Here is an 18,774-nt window from a genome sequence, read left to right on the forward strand (position 1 = left end):
ATTATCTTTTGACCCACTTCTTCCTTCAGAATGCCAAAGCTCTGAAAGCAAAGAAAGATGAAGGTAACAAGGCTTTCAAGGAAGGGAATTATAAGCTGGCCTTCACACTTTATACAGAGGCTCTAGCAATAGATCCAAACAACAGGAAAACCAATGCCAAACTCTACTGCAATCGTGGAACTGTTAATTCCAAAGTAAGTGCCCAAGTAGAGTCTTTCTTTGTTTAGATCAGGTATCTCTCTGAAGCCTTCTAACACAAACAGTTTTAAATGTGGGAGACGTTACCTCAACTCTCTCCTTATTGCAATGTGTAATACAAAAGGGCTTGAAGAATCTTTTAACCTTCAATTGTAAAAGATCATGAAGGCCACATTAGAAGAAGTCTTCTCACCACTGAAACCTGAAATAAGAAAGATGAGAAATTGTTCAGAATAGCAGTGCCTCTATGTTTGTTTGCTTGTTTATTTAAATCCTGACAAATCTTACTGTATGTCAAAGAGTTGAACCATAGCGGTGCCTGTAGCATTTGTTCTAACTTTTCTCTAGATTTGCAAGTATTGTACCTGAGTGATTTGGGTTTGTCTCAAAAGCAATTTGATTACTAATAAATGTGGAGGGTGGATATAGGGTCTCTTTAATTTTTAACTCAGCTACTGTTGTGTGATGCTGAAACTGAGTAACACAATGTGTTCTATTTGAATTAAGTAAACAGCATTTTTAAAACCTGAAAAAAAATGTGGAGATTAACAGAATTGATGAAATAAGAATAAAATCAAGGAGTCATTCTACGAACACTCAAGTATAGAAAGAAAACCACTAAGATAAGGACATTATCCTTTTTTGCATCTTGCATTTTAAAGCTTCCAAAAGTTATCAAGTGCTTGATGCATTTGGTCGATCATTTCTGCAGCACTTGGAACAGCAGGAAAAATATAGCTATTGAAATCTGGTCCATCACTATTGTTGAAAAGAAAAAAGTCTGGTTCATTTACAAGTCCCAGACTGTGAATTGAATTGAAGATTTAAGAACAAGAACAACAACAACCACAACAATAACAACAGATCAAGACCCCAGGGTAGCTGATAATAGAGATAATTTAGATATGGAGCAGTAAGTTCTGGAGAAAAGGAAGGAAATCAGAGAAATTGATGAGGAACAGAAGCAAGAGCTGAATCAGTTGTTGAACTGACAGCCAGAACTAGCTGAGAAAATTAAGACTTGGATGGAAAATACCTCGGTTATTCGTACTTTCCATGGCGCCACTAGCAACCATTTTGAACAAAACAACTGGGTTATAAATTAACAAAAAAAGATTGAAAATTTCCCATTTGCTCTACATTGATGATTTAAAACTGTTTGGAAAAACAAAATCTGAATTGAGCTCACTGCTGAAAAGCACTGAGGAGTTCAGCAGAGACCTTAAGATGCAATTTTGCATTGACAAATGTGAGACAATTGTTGAAATTAAGGTAGGAAAAATTGTTGAAGGATTTGAACTTAATAATGAAGAGTTGATAAAAGCAGTAACACCAGAAGAAGGGTACAAGTACTTTGGAGATTTGGAAGTCTTTGATCTGTTGCACAATCAAGTCAAGGAAACTAGTTCAACAAAATACATAAAGCAAGTCTGGAAAATCTTAAGATCAAAGGTAAGTGGAAAAAATATCATGAAGTCAATTAAAACCTCGCCAGTGCCTGCAATACAATACTCAACTGGAATAATTGATTTGACTCAGCTAGAACTTGATAACTTGGATTGAAAAACAAGAAAACTAATGATAATGCATCATGTTCTGCACCCAAAAAGTTATATTGATTGATTGTACCTGCCTAGATCTCAGTGTAGCAGAGGACTCTTACAGGTGAAACAAACTGGAAGGGGAAAAACATGGCATAAATGACTACATAAAAAAGCAAAAGAGCCTCTGTTAAAAGAGGTGAACAAAGGAAATCTCTTAAAAACAACAAGATTGAAAGCAGAATATTGAAAGGAAACAAATGAGCATTGAGTTTCTAACTGGAAAAAGAAGTCTATGCACAGTCAATACTGAAGGACATTGAAGGAGAGATAGCTACAAAGCTAACATAGAGATGGTTGAGATCAGGGAGGTGAAGAAAGAAATTAAAAGCTTCCCAAAAACAATTCCATGAAAGCAAAAATTCAGCATGTCAGTGACAACAGCAAATGTTGCTTATGCAGTGAGAAAGATGAAACAGTGGATCACCTTATCAATGGCTACAGCAAAATCTCACAAACTGATTATCTATAATGTCATGATAGAGTTGCCAAAATCATACATTGGAAGCTTTGCCAGAAGTTTGAGTTCAAATGCTGCAAAAAATACTGGGAACACCAAATTGACAAAGTTCTTGAAAATAAACAGGTCAAAATCTTGTGGGACTTTTGAATCCAAACAGACATCTGGCCCACAACACACCTGACATTGCTATTGTGGAAAAGAAAAAAGTCTGGTTCATTGATATGGCAATACCAGGTGAATACGACTTGAAGAGAAACTGCTAGAAAAAAATGAAATACTGTGATCTACAAATTGAAGTTGAGCAATTGTGGAGGAAGAAATCAATGGTTGAACCAATAGTTATAGGAAGGCTTGGCACAATACCCAAAGGGTTGCCTAGATACATGGAAATTTTGAACTTATCAGACCTGAATATTCTGACTTTGGAAAAAAAAAAAACCCATCTTACTCAGAACTGCCTGTATACCCAGACATTACCTTAATAGCTCTTAGGTCCTTGGTTAGGTCTTAAACTGTTAAGTTTGTACCAGTTCCAGACTATGAATCGAATTGAAGATTAAATCAATAATATTAATAATTAATGATGATGATGATGATGATGATGATGATGATGATGATGATGATGATGATGATGATGATGTTAGAATATATTATAAGGTATCAAAAAGCCATCATCTAAACTTGCTTAAAGACCTGTCAAAGCAAATGAAGTTTGAAGTAGAGATATATTGCTTTTTATCTTAGTGACTAAAAATAATGCCAAAGAGTTTAGTTCCTAATCTTGGTGTTTGCCTTTCAGCTTGGAAAGCTATGCGAAGCAATAGGAGACTGTACAAGTGCTATCAAGCTGGACGACACATACATCAAGGCCTATCTAAGAAGAGCACAGTGGTAAGGATGGGCATCTAAAACTGGAAGGGAGTGGAATACCTGATTTAGTAATTTAAAAAAAGTTTTTTAGACTGAACAAAAAATGGTGGGAGGGAGATTTATCATTAGTGTCAGGACTTCAACAAAGCCACCCACATTCAAATCATAAGTCTCTAGCCGCATCTCACAGAAAAGAAAATGGATTTATTAGAAGTGGCCATGTTGGTGTTAGCTGGATGCAGCCAATACTAAAATACATCATTCATTTCCCCCTTGACCCTGATCCCCACACACACACACACACCTCCTGGATGTGTATTCTCCAATGGGACACATCTATCCCCAAGAGTCATCAATAATGCTCTCCAGTAATATCCTTGCGCTCCGACAACTTTGGGTTTCCAGGGTGATTATCTAGGCACTTAAGGAATGCCCTGTTTTCCCCAACTCCCTTTTTCTGGCAGCTAAAAAGACCAAAGGAGTATCTTTTTAGTTGACATTTAGCTCCCCTCACTTCTTGAAGGTGACCTGTACAACACAAAAAGAAAACAAATTTATTACAGGTATAGAACTTAGGGTTGCAAACCCTCCCCCCAAGGTTTGTTTGGGTTTTTTGCATGAAACCTTGTCACAAGGCAATCAGCTTGGACATTTCTACTCTTTACCCAAGATGCCTCTGATAAAGGGTAGCCCTTGCACTTGATTAAATATTGGAGTTGTTTCCTGTATCACCTCAAATTGAGAATTCACTATACCTCATAATGGGTTTGCCCCCCTATGACCACGGTATCTAGGGGTTCACGAGGTGGTGGCCTCAGGGTTGATCCCACCTCAGGTTTTAAGAGGCTACTATGGAATACCGGGTGTATTTTCCCTAACAGTCCAGGCAACTTCAGTTGCACTGGGACTGGGTTGATGACCTTTACTATGGAGAAAGGTCCCATGAACTTTGGTCCCAACTTCTTACTAGGGAGCCTTAACTTCAAGTATTTGGTGGAGAGGTAGACCTTCTCCCAGGGGTGGGATTCAAATTTTTTAACAACCAGTTCTATGGGCGTGGCTTAATTTGTGGGTATGGCTTGGTGGTCATGTGACTGGGTGGACGTGGCTTGGGTGGACGTGGGTTGGTGGTCACATGACTGGCTGGGTGTGGGTTGGTCATGTGGCTGGCTGGTCATGTGGCCATGTGGCTAGGCAGTCATGTGACCGAGTAGGCATAGCCAGGTGGTCATGTGACTGGGTGGGTGTGGCCAATTTAGCAGTCCATTAAATAATACCCAATAGCTCCCTTTTCTATTCTTTTTTAATACTGCATGAAGTTTTTGCTCTAGGGTTTTTTTTAATTAAGGGGGAGAGGTTGGCAATGCCTGGGGAAGGGAAGAAAAGGCATGGTTTCCACAGGTCCCATGGCTATATTTAAAGGGCCAGCTAATATCATTGGTGTTGGGAAATTCATTGGTGAGGTGATAGTGACTGGATATGCGATATTCACTGGTACAGTAGCTGCAGTTGGTAAATTGACAGGTGTGGAGAGTGTTAATGGAGAAATCATTGGGCTAGAGATGTTAACCGTGCTCAAAATATTGTCTGGGCTTCTCATACTCATTGCAGTAGCCACAATGCGAGGAGCTGCTCCTTTGGTACTAAATGAATTTTGCCCCATTTAACAACCTTTCTTGCCACAGTTGTTAAGTAAGTCACTGCAGTTGTTAAGTTAATAACAGTTGTTAAGTGAATATGTCAGAAGGTTGCAAAAGTTGATCGCATGATCCCGGGACACTACAACTGTCATAAATATGAACCTTTTGACAAGCATCTGAATTTTGACCATGAGGATGCTGCAATGACTGTAAGTTGAAAAGTAGTCATTTCAGTTCCATTGTAATTTTTTTTTAAATAAATTTTATTGGTTTTTAAAAACAAACATGCAAACAAAACATAAAACATCTTTTTTGAAAGCAGCATAATCCCGGGTTACATCTCTTCATACAGACACAAATTCAAGTTCGTGCTCATTTTAATATTCCATTCCATATCTTATTATTATTCTACATTTTCTACATAGCTTCTCCCCTCTTTTTAATATTCCGTTCCATATCTTATTATTATTCTACATTGTCTACATAGCTTCTCCCCTCTTTTAACTTTCTTAATTTCTCGTAGTTGCAGATCTCCATTTCTAAGAATTGAAAAACGAAGCCAAAAAAACCCTTCTCTTCTTGTACATCTTCTTTGTATTTTTTAAGTTCCATTTTCAATTCATCCAGAAATGATGCCATTGTAAAAAATTGTAAACAACTACCCAATTGATTTTAGTCATTCAAATATAATAACCAAAAATCCAAAAGTCACCAAGCAATCCAAATACACACAGGCTGTTTCTTTTTACACTTTCACTTTCTCTTCCTGGGGTTACTATTTAGTTGCAAAGTTTCAGTTAAAACAGGGGTGGGCAAACTTTTTGGCTCGGGGGCCGCATTGACTTTTAAAATTTGACAGAGGAGCCGGGTCAGCACAAGATTTTTTGGGAATCGCCCCCCCTTCCCCCCCTCTTCTCCTCCTTCCCCTCCTCTCGGAGGCCCCTGAGTCAGGAGTTGCTACCGCCGGCGCGGCTCCGCACGGCTCCAGTCCCGCGTTGCCTTGGAAAGGGAAAGGCAAAAAGGAAGAGCCGCGGTGGTGCTTTGCAACGGGAGCAGCAGCACCGGAGGCTCAGGCTCAGCGGCTCCTGGTTTTGCCTTTTCCTTCCCAAGGCAACGCGGGACTGGAACCGCGCGGAGCTGCGCCAGTGATAGCAACTCCTGACAGCCCCAGCCGGACACCTGAGCGGAGCCCGGGCGAAACTGCCTGTTGCTGCTGCCGGAGCACCGCCAGGTCGCCTCCTCCAAGCAGCCCACCCACCCGCCGGGCTTCCCCTCTGCCACGCGGCTCGGGGCCAGGCGCGAGCACCCGCGAGTTAAAAGGAAGCCGAAAGTTGCTGGGAAGTTGCTCGGGTGCTGGGAGCAGGCTTTTAAAGTGCCGCCTGAGCAAACTTTAAGCAGCCCGCCCGTCCGCCAGGCGGAACCCTTCCCGCTCCTCGGCGGGAAGACGCTCCAGCCTGCAAACTTTGCCTTTGAAAAGCCCTGGAAACCCCGGAAACGTGAGCAACTTCCCAGCAACTTTCGGCTTCCTTTAACTCGCGGGTGCTCGCGCCTGGTGGAGGGGAAGCCCGGAGCCTCCTCCAAGCAGCCTGCCCGCCCGCCGGCTTCCTTCCGCTGCACGGCTCGGGGCCAGGCACGAGCGCCCGCGAGTTAAAAGGAAGCCGAAAGTTGCTGGGAAGTTGCTCGGGTGCTGGGAGCAGGCTTTTAAAGTGCCGCCCGAGCAAAGTTTAAGCCTGGAAGCCCCGGAAATCGAGCAACTTCCCAGCAACTTTCGGCTTCCTTTAACTCGCTGGCGCCGCGACCGCCCGAGCCGCATGGCAGCCCGCTCCAAGCAGCCCGCCCCACCCGCCGGGCGGAACTCTTCCCGCTCCTCGGTGGGAAGACGCTCCAGCCTGCAAACTTTGCCTTTGCAAAGCCCTGAAAGCCCTGGAAAACCGAGCAACTTCCCAGCAACTTTCGGCTTTGTTTTAACTCGCGGGTGCTCGCGCCGCCCCAAGCCGCACGGGCGGAGGGGAAGCCCGGAGCACCGCCGGTCGCCTCCTCCAAGCAGCCCGCCTGCCCGCCCGCCTGCCGGGCTTCCCCTCTGCCGCGCGGCTCACGGGCCAGGCACAAGCGCCCGCGAGTTAAAACGAAGCGGAAAGTTGCTGGGAAGTTGCTCGGTGCTGGGAGCAGGCTTTAAAGTGCCGCCAAGCAGGACCGCCGAGCCGGGAACGGGGCACCAAGGCAGGGCAAGGCTCCACCAGCAGCGGCCTAGCTTTAGGTGGCTCCAAGCAGCCTGCCCCGCCCGCCGTGTGGAACCCTTCCCGCTCCTTGGTGGGAAGACGCTCCAGCTTGCAAGCTTTGCCTTTGCAAAGTTTAAGCCTGGAAGCCCCGGAAAAAAAAGGGGGATCGCCGGGGACTCACCTTCGGAGAGGTCGCACTCGAAGGTGATTTCGAACTCCCAGCCGAGGCCTTTGCAAATTTCTTTTCTTTCCTACCCCTAGATCGCCCGCACTGTTTTGCAGCTTTGGGGACCACGCGGCACAGGGCAATATGCCACGCCCAACGATTTTTTTTCAGGGGCGGGCCGGATTGGACAGAACAATGGCAGCGATTTTTTTTCAGGGGCGGGCCGCATTGGACAGACCAACGGGCCGGATGTGGCCCGCGGGCCGTAGTTTGCCCACCCCTGAGTTAAAATGTATCTTTTAGAAGTCTTGTTGAAATTTTACTTTAGATTCTTTTGAAGTCCAGGCAGTCTCCTCCCTCCAGATCCTGCCCTTATTCTTTTCCTCTCCCTTCCTGCTTATAGAAGAAAAAGTTTTTAATATCCAGAAATCTTTATTGTCCCTTTGGTATTTAGTTATATTTTCAGCTTAATTGCCTATTAATGCCAAAGCGGATTTTTCCGATTTCTTATTCAGATCTCTTAGTTGTCAATGTAAGGAAGGAGAGAGAAGAGGGGAAAAAAACTTTTCCCTTTTCACTTTCCTTTGCTGCTTCCGACTCTTCTTTGGGAGCAGTGTTATCTTTTATAAAATTTAAATTCCAGGGTACCTTAATTGTTGCTTTTTAACCCGGTCAGCCAAAACTTTCACTTCTTATCTTCCTCCTGCACTTTCTTTTCCGGTTGAGTGCTTCTTTGAGGTGGCCATTTCTGACCACCGCTCCTACCGCCTTCGGGAAAGGGAGTTTGACCATCTGAGGAGGAGAGATGCGGCTCTCCTCGACCCTGCTGGCGATCTCCCCCCTCTTCACCACCTCTACGGGGTGGCTTAGCCCCGAAACCAGCCAGCTCGGGGCGCTCCACCGGCGAGCCCAGGCAAAAACCGCGCACGATTACGGATTCCTGCCTGTCGCCGAAGCCCTTCAAACCAGAAGTCAGTGCCATTGTAATTTTGAATGGTCACTAAATGAACTGTTGTAAATTGAGGACTACCTGTATATACAGAAGTTAATCCTGTTAATTTCAAGGGACATGTAGTTTCCAGAATAAAGTTATTGGCTTCATGAAGTGGAAGGTGGGAACAGAGGGTGAAAGGAATGGTTCTTAAATCGAGGGCTGCCTGTATGGACTTCAACCTCCAGAATTCCCCAGCCTTCTTTTTGCTGCAGATCCCATATCCAGAGATGAGACAGCATTTTATCAATAAAAATTTAATTTTGAATTATTCGCTTTATATGATCACAATCTTAAAACGAGACCTACAGATGTAAAGATATAGGCAGATTTCATGTAAGAAAAGCTGGAATATTTGCTAGCTGCTAACCAATCTCCCTGATCCTAACACATATACTAGCTAAATAACAAGTTTCAACAGAACACATCAAATCCCAGGGAGGACCATCTACCTATAAAGCCAAAGGACAAAGGGAGAGGCAGCGCCGGCGGCAGGAAACAGATCAACCCACAATCCTGTAAATCCCAAAGCTAGTGCCTTTAAAAAGAGAAGACCCTCTAGAAAGCATATACACACACCAGCCCTTCCGCGCTAAAAAGATAAATAGCTAAAAAGACACACAAGCAGCACGGGGGAGAATGATATGAGCTTGCACAGAAGAGACCAGCCAAATTGGCTCTGGAGAGGACTCCTGCTGAGAAGCTGGGGAATGTGGTTTTTGAGCAAGCCCTAGGGGTTGTTTCAAATTGCAATGGGACTGGTTTTTTTTTGCTGCTGACAAAGCGACCGGACTGAAGGTGCTGCTGAGCACAGCAGAGACTGTTTGGCCAGTCAAATTAACTTCCCCCCATGCTTTCAAAATGGATTCCTGGGTGCTGCGCTGCAATGTAGAAACAGGAAATGGAGCAGCTAGCACAAGGGGAGCAGGAGGAACGGAGAAGAGAAGGACAGCAGCCACCTCCTTACCTCATGCCAGCCACTCCATTGCCTGTTTCACCATTGCAGAACCCAGGAACTTTCCCCACCCACCACCGCCAGATGCCCTCACTTCTCCCAAGGATTTCTTTGCCTACCTGATATGAGGCTCCTTCGCGTTTCTTGCCATTGTGTGAAAGGAAAGAAAAGTTGTGTTGGGGCTTAAAAAAATTCAGAGGCCTAGGCCAGCCCGTGAGTCAACTCAACAGGGCTTGCTTGCAGGCTTACTTACCCAGGGAGATCAGGGCCGCGGCAGAAGGCAGGCAGCAATGGCTGGCGAAGGCAGGTTAGCAATGGCGGGCAAGATGAGTGACTGGGCGGAGCAGGGCCAGGCAGTGGTGTGATTTGCTGGTTCTCCGAACTGCGCAGAATCATAACAACCAGTTCTATAGAACCGGTCCGAACCAATAGAATCCCACCCCTGCCTTCTCTCCCACCTGGAATTGCCTTTGTGGGGCCCAGTGTTTGTCTGCCTGTTTCTTAAAGCTCTGTGCCACTTTTGGCAGAGCCTTTTTTACATTCTCCCAAGTTGCTTTCAGCATTGACATCCAATTGGTCAGGCTGACCGAGGAGGGGGGATCCCTTGGATACTCAGGCATTGGGATGAAGTCCATGTCGCTCACTACTTTGAAGGGGTTTAGTCCCGTGCTACTGTGAACAGCATTATTATACGCGACCTCTGCAAAAGGCAAGAGGTCCGCCCAATCAGATTGCCGATAATTCACGTAGCATCTCAGATACTGCTCTACCATGGCATTCAATCTCTCTGCCCCCCCACCCCCATTGGTGCTTGGATGAAAGGCTTAGCTAAGACTCTAGGACAACCCAATAGTCCACAGGAACTCCCTCCAAAATTTGGCCATGAACTGGACTCCTTTATCTGCTTGACCAATTGGATGTCAATACTGAAAACATTAATTCCAAACAATGCTAGGAAAGACTAATAATCTAAGAAATAGTGAAGATACAGCTTATCTTTTGATTTAGGGTGTCCTGATATCTAATACCAGCTGAGAGAATTGATTGAATTGGGAAGAATATCAATGTAGTCCTTATTTAGCAACCTCAACTAGGCCAGCAATTTGGTCATTAAGCAAAGCTTTCCTTTGCTATATAGACCTGCCAAGATCATAAATATGAGGATTGAGGAGCATGGTGGCTCATGTGGTTAGGATGCTGGGTTGACAATTAGCAAGCCTATGTGCGAGACCCAAGTGTTGCTGTGTAGTGGGGGCAAGCACCTTCATTTGCTCCAGCTCCTATCAACCTAGCATTTTGAAAGCAAGTAATCACAAGTAGGTAAATAGATAACCGCTTTGGTGGGTACTTTAATGAGGACATGAAAAGAGCCCCCTATAATGTCACTAGCTAATCTTTTCCACACAAATGGAAAGGGACAGGGCAGGATCTTCATAATTGCAAGTGGTTGCTAAATGAGGCAATTGCTAAACTATAAAAACCAAATGTTTTCCTTTTTGTACAATTTCTCCATGTACTCTCTCATTTTTACATCAAGAGCTCTCTCATTTTTACATTTGAGAAGTTTAGAATTATATTCTTGTTTCTGCTCACTTCACATTTCATCCCAAGCCTTTAAGGTAATTGGTGTTAAAATGCACCAGATCCAAAACTATTTCATGAATTTCTGCTAGAATCAGCTCCAGTACTCTGTTGATTCAGGTGGTCTAGAAATCAGGTCATGTTGCTTATCATATCAAATTTGATTTTCTGTAAATCACTTTTCTATACAGCACTTCCTCCCTGATTTGGTAGGAACTTAGATATTATTCATAGCTGAAAAATGGGTTAGGAGTGATTTTTCCTTCCCTTTAACTCAAATCATTTTCTGATTTTTTTTCTTGATGTAATTTGTATCTTGTTTTGAGGCTTATAAGGTTAATTATGCTTCTGCCTAGCTACATGGACACAGAGCAGTATGAAGATGCTGTGAGAGATTATGAAAAGGTTTACCAGACAGAGAAAACTAAAGGTAAACATAGAGCATGTGGTTCTGGATTTGACTGGCCTTTTTTCTAATATAATCCAAGCTGCAACTTCTTTTATGGTGGCTAGGGATGACGGGTACACTAGCTCAGTATTGCTGAAAATCGGTTTTAACTATTGTTTTCACAGTCTTATTTGATTTATATCACACTTTTTCACTCAAGAGCTCAAGGCAGCATGCATAGTGCTCTTTCCTAGTTTTAGTCCCAGCAACAACCCTCTGAGTTAGGTTTGTCTGAACGAGAGCAATTGTGTGAAGTCAGACTTCCATAGCTAGGGCCATTCTAGAAGCCGGATTGTAGCAATTACATCTCATTGGTATAATTTAAGTGATAATAGATAACACAAGAGCTATTGGGTCATCCTTTCAGAGATACTTACTTACTTACCACTTGCCCACTTCTGTGCACACCCTCCCTGATCCTTTCCATGTCTTCCTCATACTATCTCACACCCCCATGCATCTTCTTTCCTAACCCTCCCCCACAGGACTTGTGTGCACTCACCTCCTCACACACACATACCATCCCTGTGCACTCCCTCATTCACTCCCCCAACAGCAGCCATTTACCTATTTGGCAGCCTGGGATTTCCAACTTCTTGGCAGCTTTTCCTTGTGGGAAGCTGGCAGAGAGCATTGGAAATGATGATCACATGACTGTGGCAGCCAAGTTTCGGTTCTACTTGAATTAAAGATTTCGGGTTTTGGACACATTCTTTAAGTTACTCATTTGAGGTGCATTGATTGTAAAATGATTGTCCTATGATGCATAGTTTTAGTCAATTACAAATAGACAAATGGGAGATTTTTAATACTATATGGTTAGATTCCAGACAAGCAACTCTTGATAGCTCTATCTGCAATTAGTTTATCCACTTTTAAAAATAAATTAATTTGGGAGCGATCATCCTATCTAATGGCGGCAGATCTTTTCTATTGTATATTACATCAAAATGTGCTTTATTAGTCCTGAATTTTCTCATACTTAGCCTGCTTTTAGGAGACTTACATTCAGTGTGTAATTTGTTCTTGCAGCTAAAAACTTTTCCCTCTGATATATTGTAGAACACAAACAGCTACTCAAGAATGCACAGATGGAATTGAAAAAGAGTAAGAGGAAAGATTACTACAAGATCCTGGGTGTGGATAAGAATGCATCTGAAGATGAAATTAAAAAAGCATACCGGAAACGGGCCCTAATGCATCACCCAGGTATAAAAATCACAAGATCTATTGCCCTAGTTCCACTGCTAACTTCTTTAACTGAATGTCATGAAAGAAATATAGTCAATAATATAAACTTTTTCACTAAGGCTCCTCTGTTCCTGTTTGTTTAGTGCGAGACCCTCCTCTCTCCTTTTTTATCATTGCCCAAGCTTTGATTGGGTGAACAAAGGTGGGGGTGAGAATGTAGGTGTCTCAGAAAATAATATTGCTGGACTTTTGAGTCACTACAGAAATTGTGATTATCATTGTGCTAGCAGCTTAACTGGTAAATGGTAATATTTGAAAAGGTCCATTGGTTTTTTTTCTTCCACCAGCCAGTTTGATACTGCTACATTTTCAATAAGCCTCATGAAGACAGAATAAGTGACTTGAGGATTCCTTTTTATTTTCCTTCTGATTAAGTTGTTGAGTTCTAACTTCTCTGGAACTGAGAGTGCTCAGCCACGAGTCCCTTCAATAGGAGCAAGAGGAGAATATTCAAAAGTACTGAAGAAGCTTGTTTTTCTTTTCTTGTTTAGAAAGTGGCATGATGCAATTTCAATTTTTACAGCTCTATTTAAAATGGAATAATTGCTCCATTGTCATCCTCTACTATTCTCTCAACACAGTTACGTACAATACACTGTAAAACACATGGTTTCACACCCTCCCCTTATTACTGCATGGCATTTATCCAAGCACGTTTAAATAACTCAAATATAAAATTCCTAATATTTTCATAAAAATATAATACTGGAATAAACTTTCAGATCAAAAAATTATAGAAGTTCCAAAGGAGCTAGGAAACTACAGGTAATCCTCAGGTTATGACAGTTCACTTAGCTGGTTTAAAGTTATGATACCCCTTCCCCAAAGTAGTTATAATACAGTACCAAAGTTATGAATGTTGCAGCAGCATGACAGTCATTCACCCTTATGACCGACCACAGAGATGCTGCCCCCCCCCCTCCATCCTGTCACCGATTGTTCACTTACCTTTCAAAGATCTATAGAGTCAGGGCCATGTGGCAGAAAAGCAGCCATCTTCTTACATACCTGCTGTCCTCTTTGCAAAAGACCTTTGATGCAGAGAATGGAGGCCTGTGAGAGGATGCAGGCATCTGTTCTCTGTGCCAAAAGTTTTTTGAGCAAAGGGGATAGAAGCATGCAGGGATGTGAAATCATCCCCCCAAAAGCTTCTGTCCTTTTTCCAAAAAGCTTTTCACATGAAGAACGGAAGCCTGTACAGGCAGCCTCTGTTCTTCTCACCAAAAGCTTTTTGCAAAAGGATGGAAGCCTTCAGGGCCATGAGATTGCGCTCCCACAGGCCTCCCTCCCTTTTCCTCAAGGCTCCTTCAAACTCACTGAGGCTGCCTGGCGCTCCAAAAGCGGATATGGTGTTCTGCGCAGGCAGCCTCGGTGAGTCAGCCAAGCTGAGCAGGGTGGACTGGTCCCACTCTGCCTCAGCTCTCATCACTCCGTTTTTGGAGCGCCGGGAGCAGAGAAAGAAACCACAGTGGAGAGGTTTGATCATCAAGATCTTCAAAAGGTAAGTGATTCTCCACAGGCCTGGTGCCTGTCAGACCCACGGGGCAGAATGGGGAGTGGGGGGAGAAACATGAGAAATCTCAGCGGGTCAGGAGAGGCCTTGGGTGGTTGGAAGCACTAGGCCCTCCCCATGGTCTTCCCACTTTGAGATACCTCATGTGCAGTTAATGACCTGTGCATTTGTTTAACAAATTATTATTTATTTATTTGATATATATTGCCGCCTATTTGCCCATGGCGACTTGAGGCGGCTTACATAATATAAAATCATATTTAAAACAAAAAAAATAAAAACTATAAGAGCTAACAGAATCAAATAAATTAGTAAAGTACAATAGAACAAAATTTGGGAAAACAAAAAACAAAACAAAAAAACAACTCCCACCCCCACCCCGATGACACCGGATCACACTAGCCATTTGATGGGTTCCATCCTCTCTGGGATCCCCAGGCCCGCTGGCAAAACCAGGTCTTCAATGCCTTCGGAATAGTATTAATGAGAGGGCCATTCTAATCTCTGGGGGAATGATGTTCCAGAGAGACAGAGCCACCAGAGAGAAGGCCCTTCTTCTAGGTCCCACCAGGTGTATCTCCCTCAGGGGTGGGACCCGCAGCATTCCCTGCCTCTTCGTTCTAATGGGTCGGGTAGATGTCATTGGCAAGAGGTGTTTTCTCAGATAACCCGGACCCAAGCCATGAAGGGCTTTAAAGGTGACAATCAGCACCTTGAATTGCACCCGGAAGCAAATCGGCAACCAATGCGGCTCCTGCAGGAGAGGTGATACATGTGCACACCGGGGTCTGCATAAAACCATGCGGACCGCTGCTTTTTGCACCAACTGGAGCTTCTGGATGCTCTTCAAGGGCAGCCCCATGTAGAGCGCGTTGCAATAATCAAGACGGGAAGTGACCAGGTATGAGTGACTGTGAGTAGGGACCGCTGATCCAGGAAAGGGTATAACTGGTGCACAACCCTCAGTTGCACAAAGGCCCTCCTGGCCACGACCGCCACCTGCTCTTTGAACAGGAGTCATGAGTCCAGGAGAACCCCTAGATTACGCACAGGGTCTGTTTGGGTAGTGCCACCCCATCCAAGACTAAAGGTGGTAATTCTCCCTGAACCAATGAACCCCAGACCCAAAACCACTCGATCATGTTTAGTTTCAACCAATCCATCCCCTAACAGCCTCCAGGCACTGCGAGAGGGAGGACACAGCAACACTTAACTCACCATGGGCCGAGACATACAGCTGAGTATCATCAGCATATTGGTGATACCTCAGTCCATGGTGATGGATGATCTCACCTAGTGGTTTCATATAAATTTTGAACAGGAGCAGAGAGAGTACCGAGCCCTGCGGAACCCCGTAAAGCAGTGGGCAAGGGTTGGATCTCTCCCTTCCTATCAACACTGACTGAGAGCGGCCGCAGAGGAAGGAAGTGAACCAAGACAGCACAAGGCCTCCCACTCCTATCCCCCGAAGCCGTTCCAGGAGAATTCCATGGTCAATGGTATCAAAAGCCGCTGAGAGGTCAAGTAGGGCAAGGATGGATGCACTACCCCCATCCCGCTCCCGCCAGAGATCATCTAAAAGTGCAACCAATGCTGTTTCTGTCCCAAATCCAGGCCTGAATCCTGACTGGTAGGGGTCAAGATAATCCGTTCCATCCAGAAACCTCTGGAGCTGCTGCACGACCCCCTTCTCAACAGCCTTCTCCAAAAAGGGAAGATTGGAGACAGGTCGGAAATTATCCAACTGGGTGGAGTCCAGCGATGGCTTCTTAAGAAGAGGGCCGGACCACAGCCTCCTTAAAGTGCTGGGGCACCGTCCCCTCCTATAGAGAAGCATTAATCACCGCCAGAGTCCAACCGCCTGTCACCTCCTGCATTGGATAAAGTAGGGAGGGATCATGTTCATTTAACATGATCCAATTAACAAATCCTCAGATTACAAAAGTAATTGGCAGGCTCCATTATATTAGTAACTCAAGGATTACGTCTATAGGGTTGTGATCGTGACTTGCTCCTGAGTAGAAAATGATATTGCCAATAGAATTGTTAAAAAGTAAAAAAATCATTGCTGCAGTTATGGAATAACATCATGAAAGATAATAGAGTTGAAATTTAGTTGCTAAATGATGTAATATGATAGAAAAAGAGCAAAAGTGATATATAGCAATAGGCCAGTGATGGCTAACCTTTTCAGCACTGAGTGCCCACACATACGTGCACATCCCGAAAATGCAATGCACATGCGTCCCCCGTGTATGCGCCCTGCACATGCACCCTGCGTATGCACCCTGCATATGCGCCCTGCCTCCGCACATACACTTCACCCCTGTGCATGTGCCCTACCCACCGAGCATGTATGCATATCCCCATGCATGCGCCCCACTCGTGCATGCATGCACATCCCCGTGCATGTGCCCCGCCTCACGCATGCAAGGTGTCCCCCATGCATGTGCCCCACGCATGCGCCTTGTCCCCCACGTATGTGCTTCGTCTTCCATGCATGCGCAGCAGAGACCCAAAGACCAGCCGGCTGGCTGGCGGGAGGCACGCATGCACGGCAGAGCTGAGCTGGGACAAGGGTTCTTTGTAGGTTCGCCATCACAACTATAGGCTTTCCTCCTACTCTTTTTTTCTCTCCTCCATCTGGCTTTGAAGAAATATAGCTATGACTCTTATCATGCATTGCCCTAGCTGTGGAATCCTGCCACGGACCCCAAACTCTCCACTGTTATTTCAAGGGCAGTTTTATTGCTGCTGTTGCTCATTAACTAATTGGAAATTTGTTTATATGCATTATTCCTGGCCATGAAAAGCAAACACAGTAAGGGAGAAATAAGAGGAATAATGGGAGATTGGAACTCGGGGGAGATTCACTCAAACTAAAGCTGTTCTATAGGGTTTGTGGGTTAGTTCAGTACAAGTGCATACACTAGTCTCTCAAAATTCACAAATCATTCTTTGTTCCTGTTACTCTCACCATACAACTGTACCCCACTTATCTTTGTTGTTTCCAAGGTACAATAGAGAGCTGACATCTGCTAGAGAACACACAAAAAGGTCATATATTGTTGGAATTAATTGGTATCTACACAGATTAGAAAATGTAATAAATAATTTTCAGATCATATATTGCCTGCCCTAAAATATTGGCACTAATTACCAATTGCTTTGTAGGAAAGAGTTTGATTCATTGGTATTAATCTTTAAAGTTTTAAATAGCTTGAAGAACCATGATTTCCATTGCAAACCTGTTTGGATGTTCAGATCCGTGTGAAAGGCAACTCAGAAAAGGCCTTGTTTTTAATATATTTTCCCTAAGTAATTAGTTAAATAGAAAAGCAGGAGAAAAATCTAATAACACAAATCTGCTTCAGTACTTAATTAATAAACTAGTAAATTAAGCTTCTCTTTACACTAAATTTGTATCTCTTTGATAAAGAGCTTTTTTTCCCCCACCTGGTTATTAGAACCAATTATTCTTTTTCATTACAGTTAGGCTTTTTTGCTCTCTCTCACACTGTCTCACCCACCAACCAGACATGTTAATTTTTCTGGCAGATCGGCATAGTGGAGCAAGTGCTGAAATCCAAAAAGAGGAAGAAAAGAAATTTAAAGAAGTTGGTGAAGCCTTTACCATTCTCTCTGATCCAAAGAAAAAGGCCCGCTATGACAGTGGCCAGGATCTAGAGGAAGATGGCATGAATATGGGAGGTGAGTGCTAAAGAGGACTTTTAATTAGTGACCTTTCTGTGCCATAGGTGCATAGTTATGGAATGGGAACAAGGAAAGTCAGTATATTCTCAAAATTTTGAGAGAACACTACATTTTTGCTGATGAAAATTATACAAAATTGAATTTGATCATTCAATGTTTTAATAGCTTAATATATTAATATATATTGTATATTAATATAATAATGTTTGGAGATTGAGGGCAAGGCAAACATAGAAAAAAGAAAATGCTGCAAAATATTATAGAAGCTTTTCTGAACTTTTATGACTGTAAATGTAAATTTAAACAAGAATTCCTTCTCACCTGCTGGTTTGTTTTTTTTTTCTTCACCTATACTTCCCAATAGATTTTGATGCTAATAATATCTTCAAAGCTTTCTTTGGAACACCTGGAAGTTTTAGTTTTGAAGGTGGGTCGTCTTTCACATATCATATGTATATTTATATTGAAAAGAAGGAGGTCCTGCTTTTGCATATCCGCAGGTGTCAGTTGAGGCAGTGTCCCTTGATCCCTTCATTTTGGGACAACAGGGGAGCCTATTAATTTCTGGTCTCAGGAATTCAGTGGAGGCTGTTTCATTCATACAAAATATAGTTCCAGCATGGGACCATAAAGTATTTCACTCTCCAGATCTTAGTTCCCTCCAAAGTTGCCAAGAAATATGCTTTAAGGGCTTTGTGTGCTGTGCCCAAAGCTTATATTTTATGTATTGATTTAATATTTCATATTTCTAAACATCCATCTGCCTCAAATTGGGGCTCTAGGTAGATTGTTAGAGGCAATACACTGACTGTAAATTGCTTAGAGAGGGCTATAAAGCACTGTGAAGCAGTATATAGGTCTGAGTGCTATTGCTATTTCTATACAATGTAATATCAATAAATAAAACAACAAAAATTAGCATTAAATTAGGATTAAAATTTTGTTAAATTATAGACTAATGACAATTAAACATCAAAAGGATAAAAATCCTAAAAAGACCTTTTAACAGTGGTTCTGACAAGGTGGGGAGTGGACTCCCTCATGGGCCCTCCTGCAAGACCACAAAGCCAAGTTTGGTCCCTTTGCAGAAGGCCAAGAAATTGGGGCTTTATATGTACAATATCAGTTGGGGATTTGTTTGCTTAATTAAGGTTTGATTTGCTA

At 43.4% G+C, this 18,774-nt stretch overlaps 1 protein-coding gene across 2 annotated transcripts in view; it reads left to right on the forward strand.

Annotated features, from left to right (window-relative positions):
- DNAJC7 (DnaJ heat shock protein family (Hsp40) member C7) overlaps positions 1-18,774 on the forward strand; it is a 47,103-nt gene that overhangs the window by 24,035 nt on the left and 4,294 nt on the right. The window contains exons 8-13 of one of the 2 annotated variants that reach the window (XM_026682769.2): positions 30-194; positions 3,062-3,153; positions 11,041-11,114; positions 12,195-12,341; positions 17,455-17,607; positions 17,975-18,037. In XM_026682769.2, coding sequence (XP_026538554.1) covers positions 30-194; positions 3,062-3,153; positions 11,041-11,114; positions 12,195-12,341; positions 17,455-17,607; positions 17,975-18,037 — 694 coding nt within the window. The remainder of the gene's footprint in view (positions 1-29; positions 195-3,061; positions 3,154-11,040; positions 11,115-12,194; positions 12,342-17,454; positions 17,608-17,974; positions 18,038-18,774) is intronic. The other variant, XM_026682771.2, reaches the window with a different exon arrangement.

Source organism: Notechis scutatus, chromosome Z (assembly GCF_049901735.1).
Source record: "Notechis scutatus isolate UNSWTSFEM ecotype Mainland chromosome Z, rNotScu1.2, whole genome shotgun sequence".
Taxonomy (NCBI): Eukaryota; Metazoa; Chordata; class Lepidosauria; order Squamata; family Elapidae; genus Notechis; species Notechis scutatus.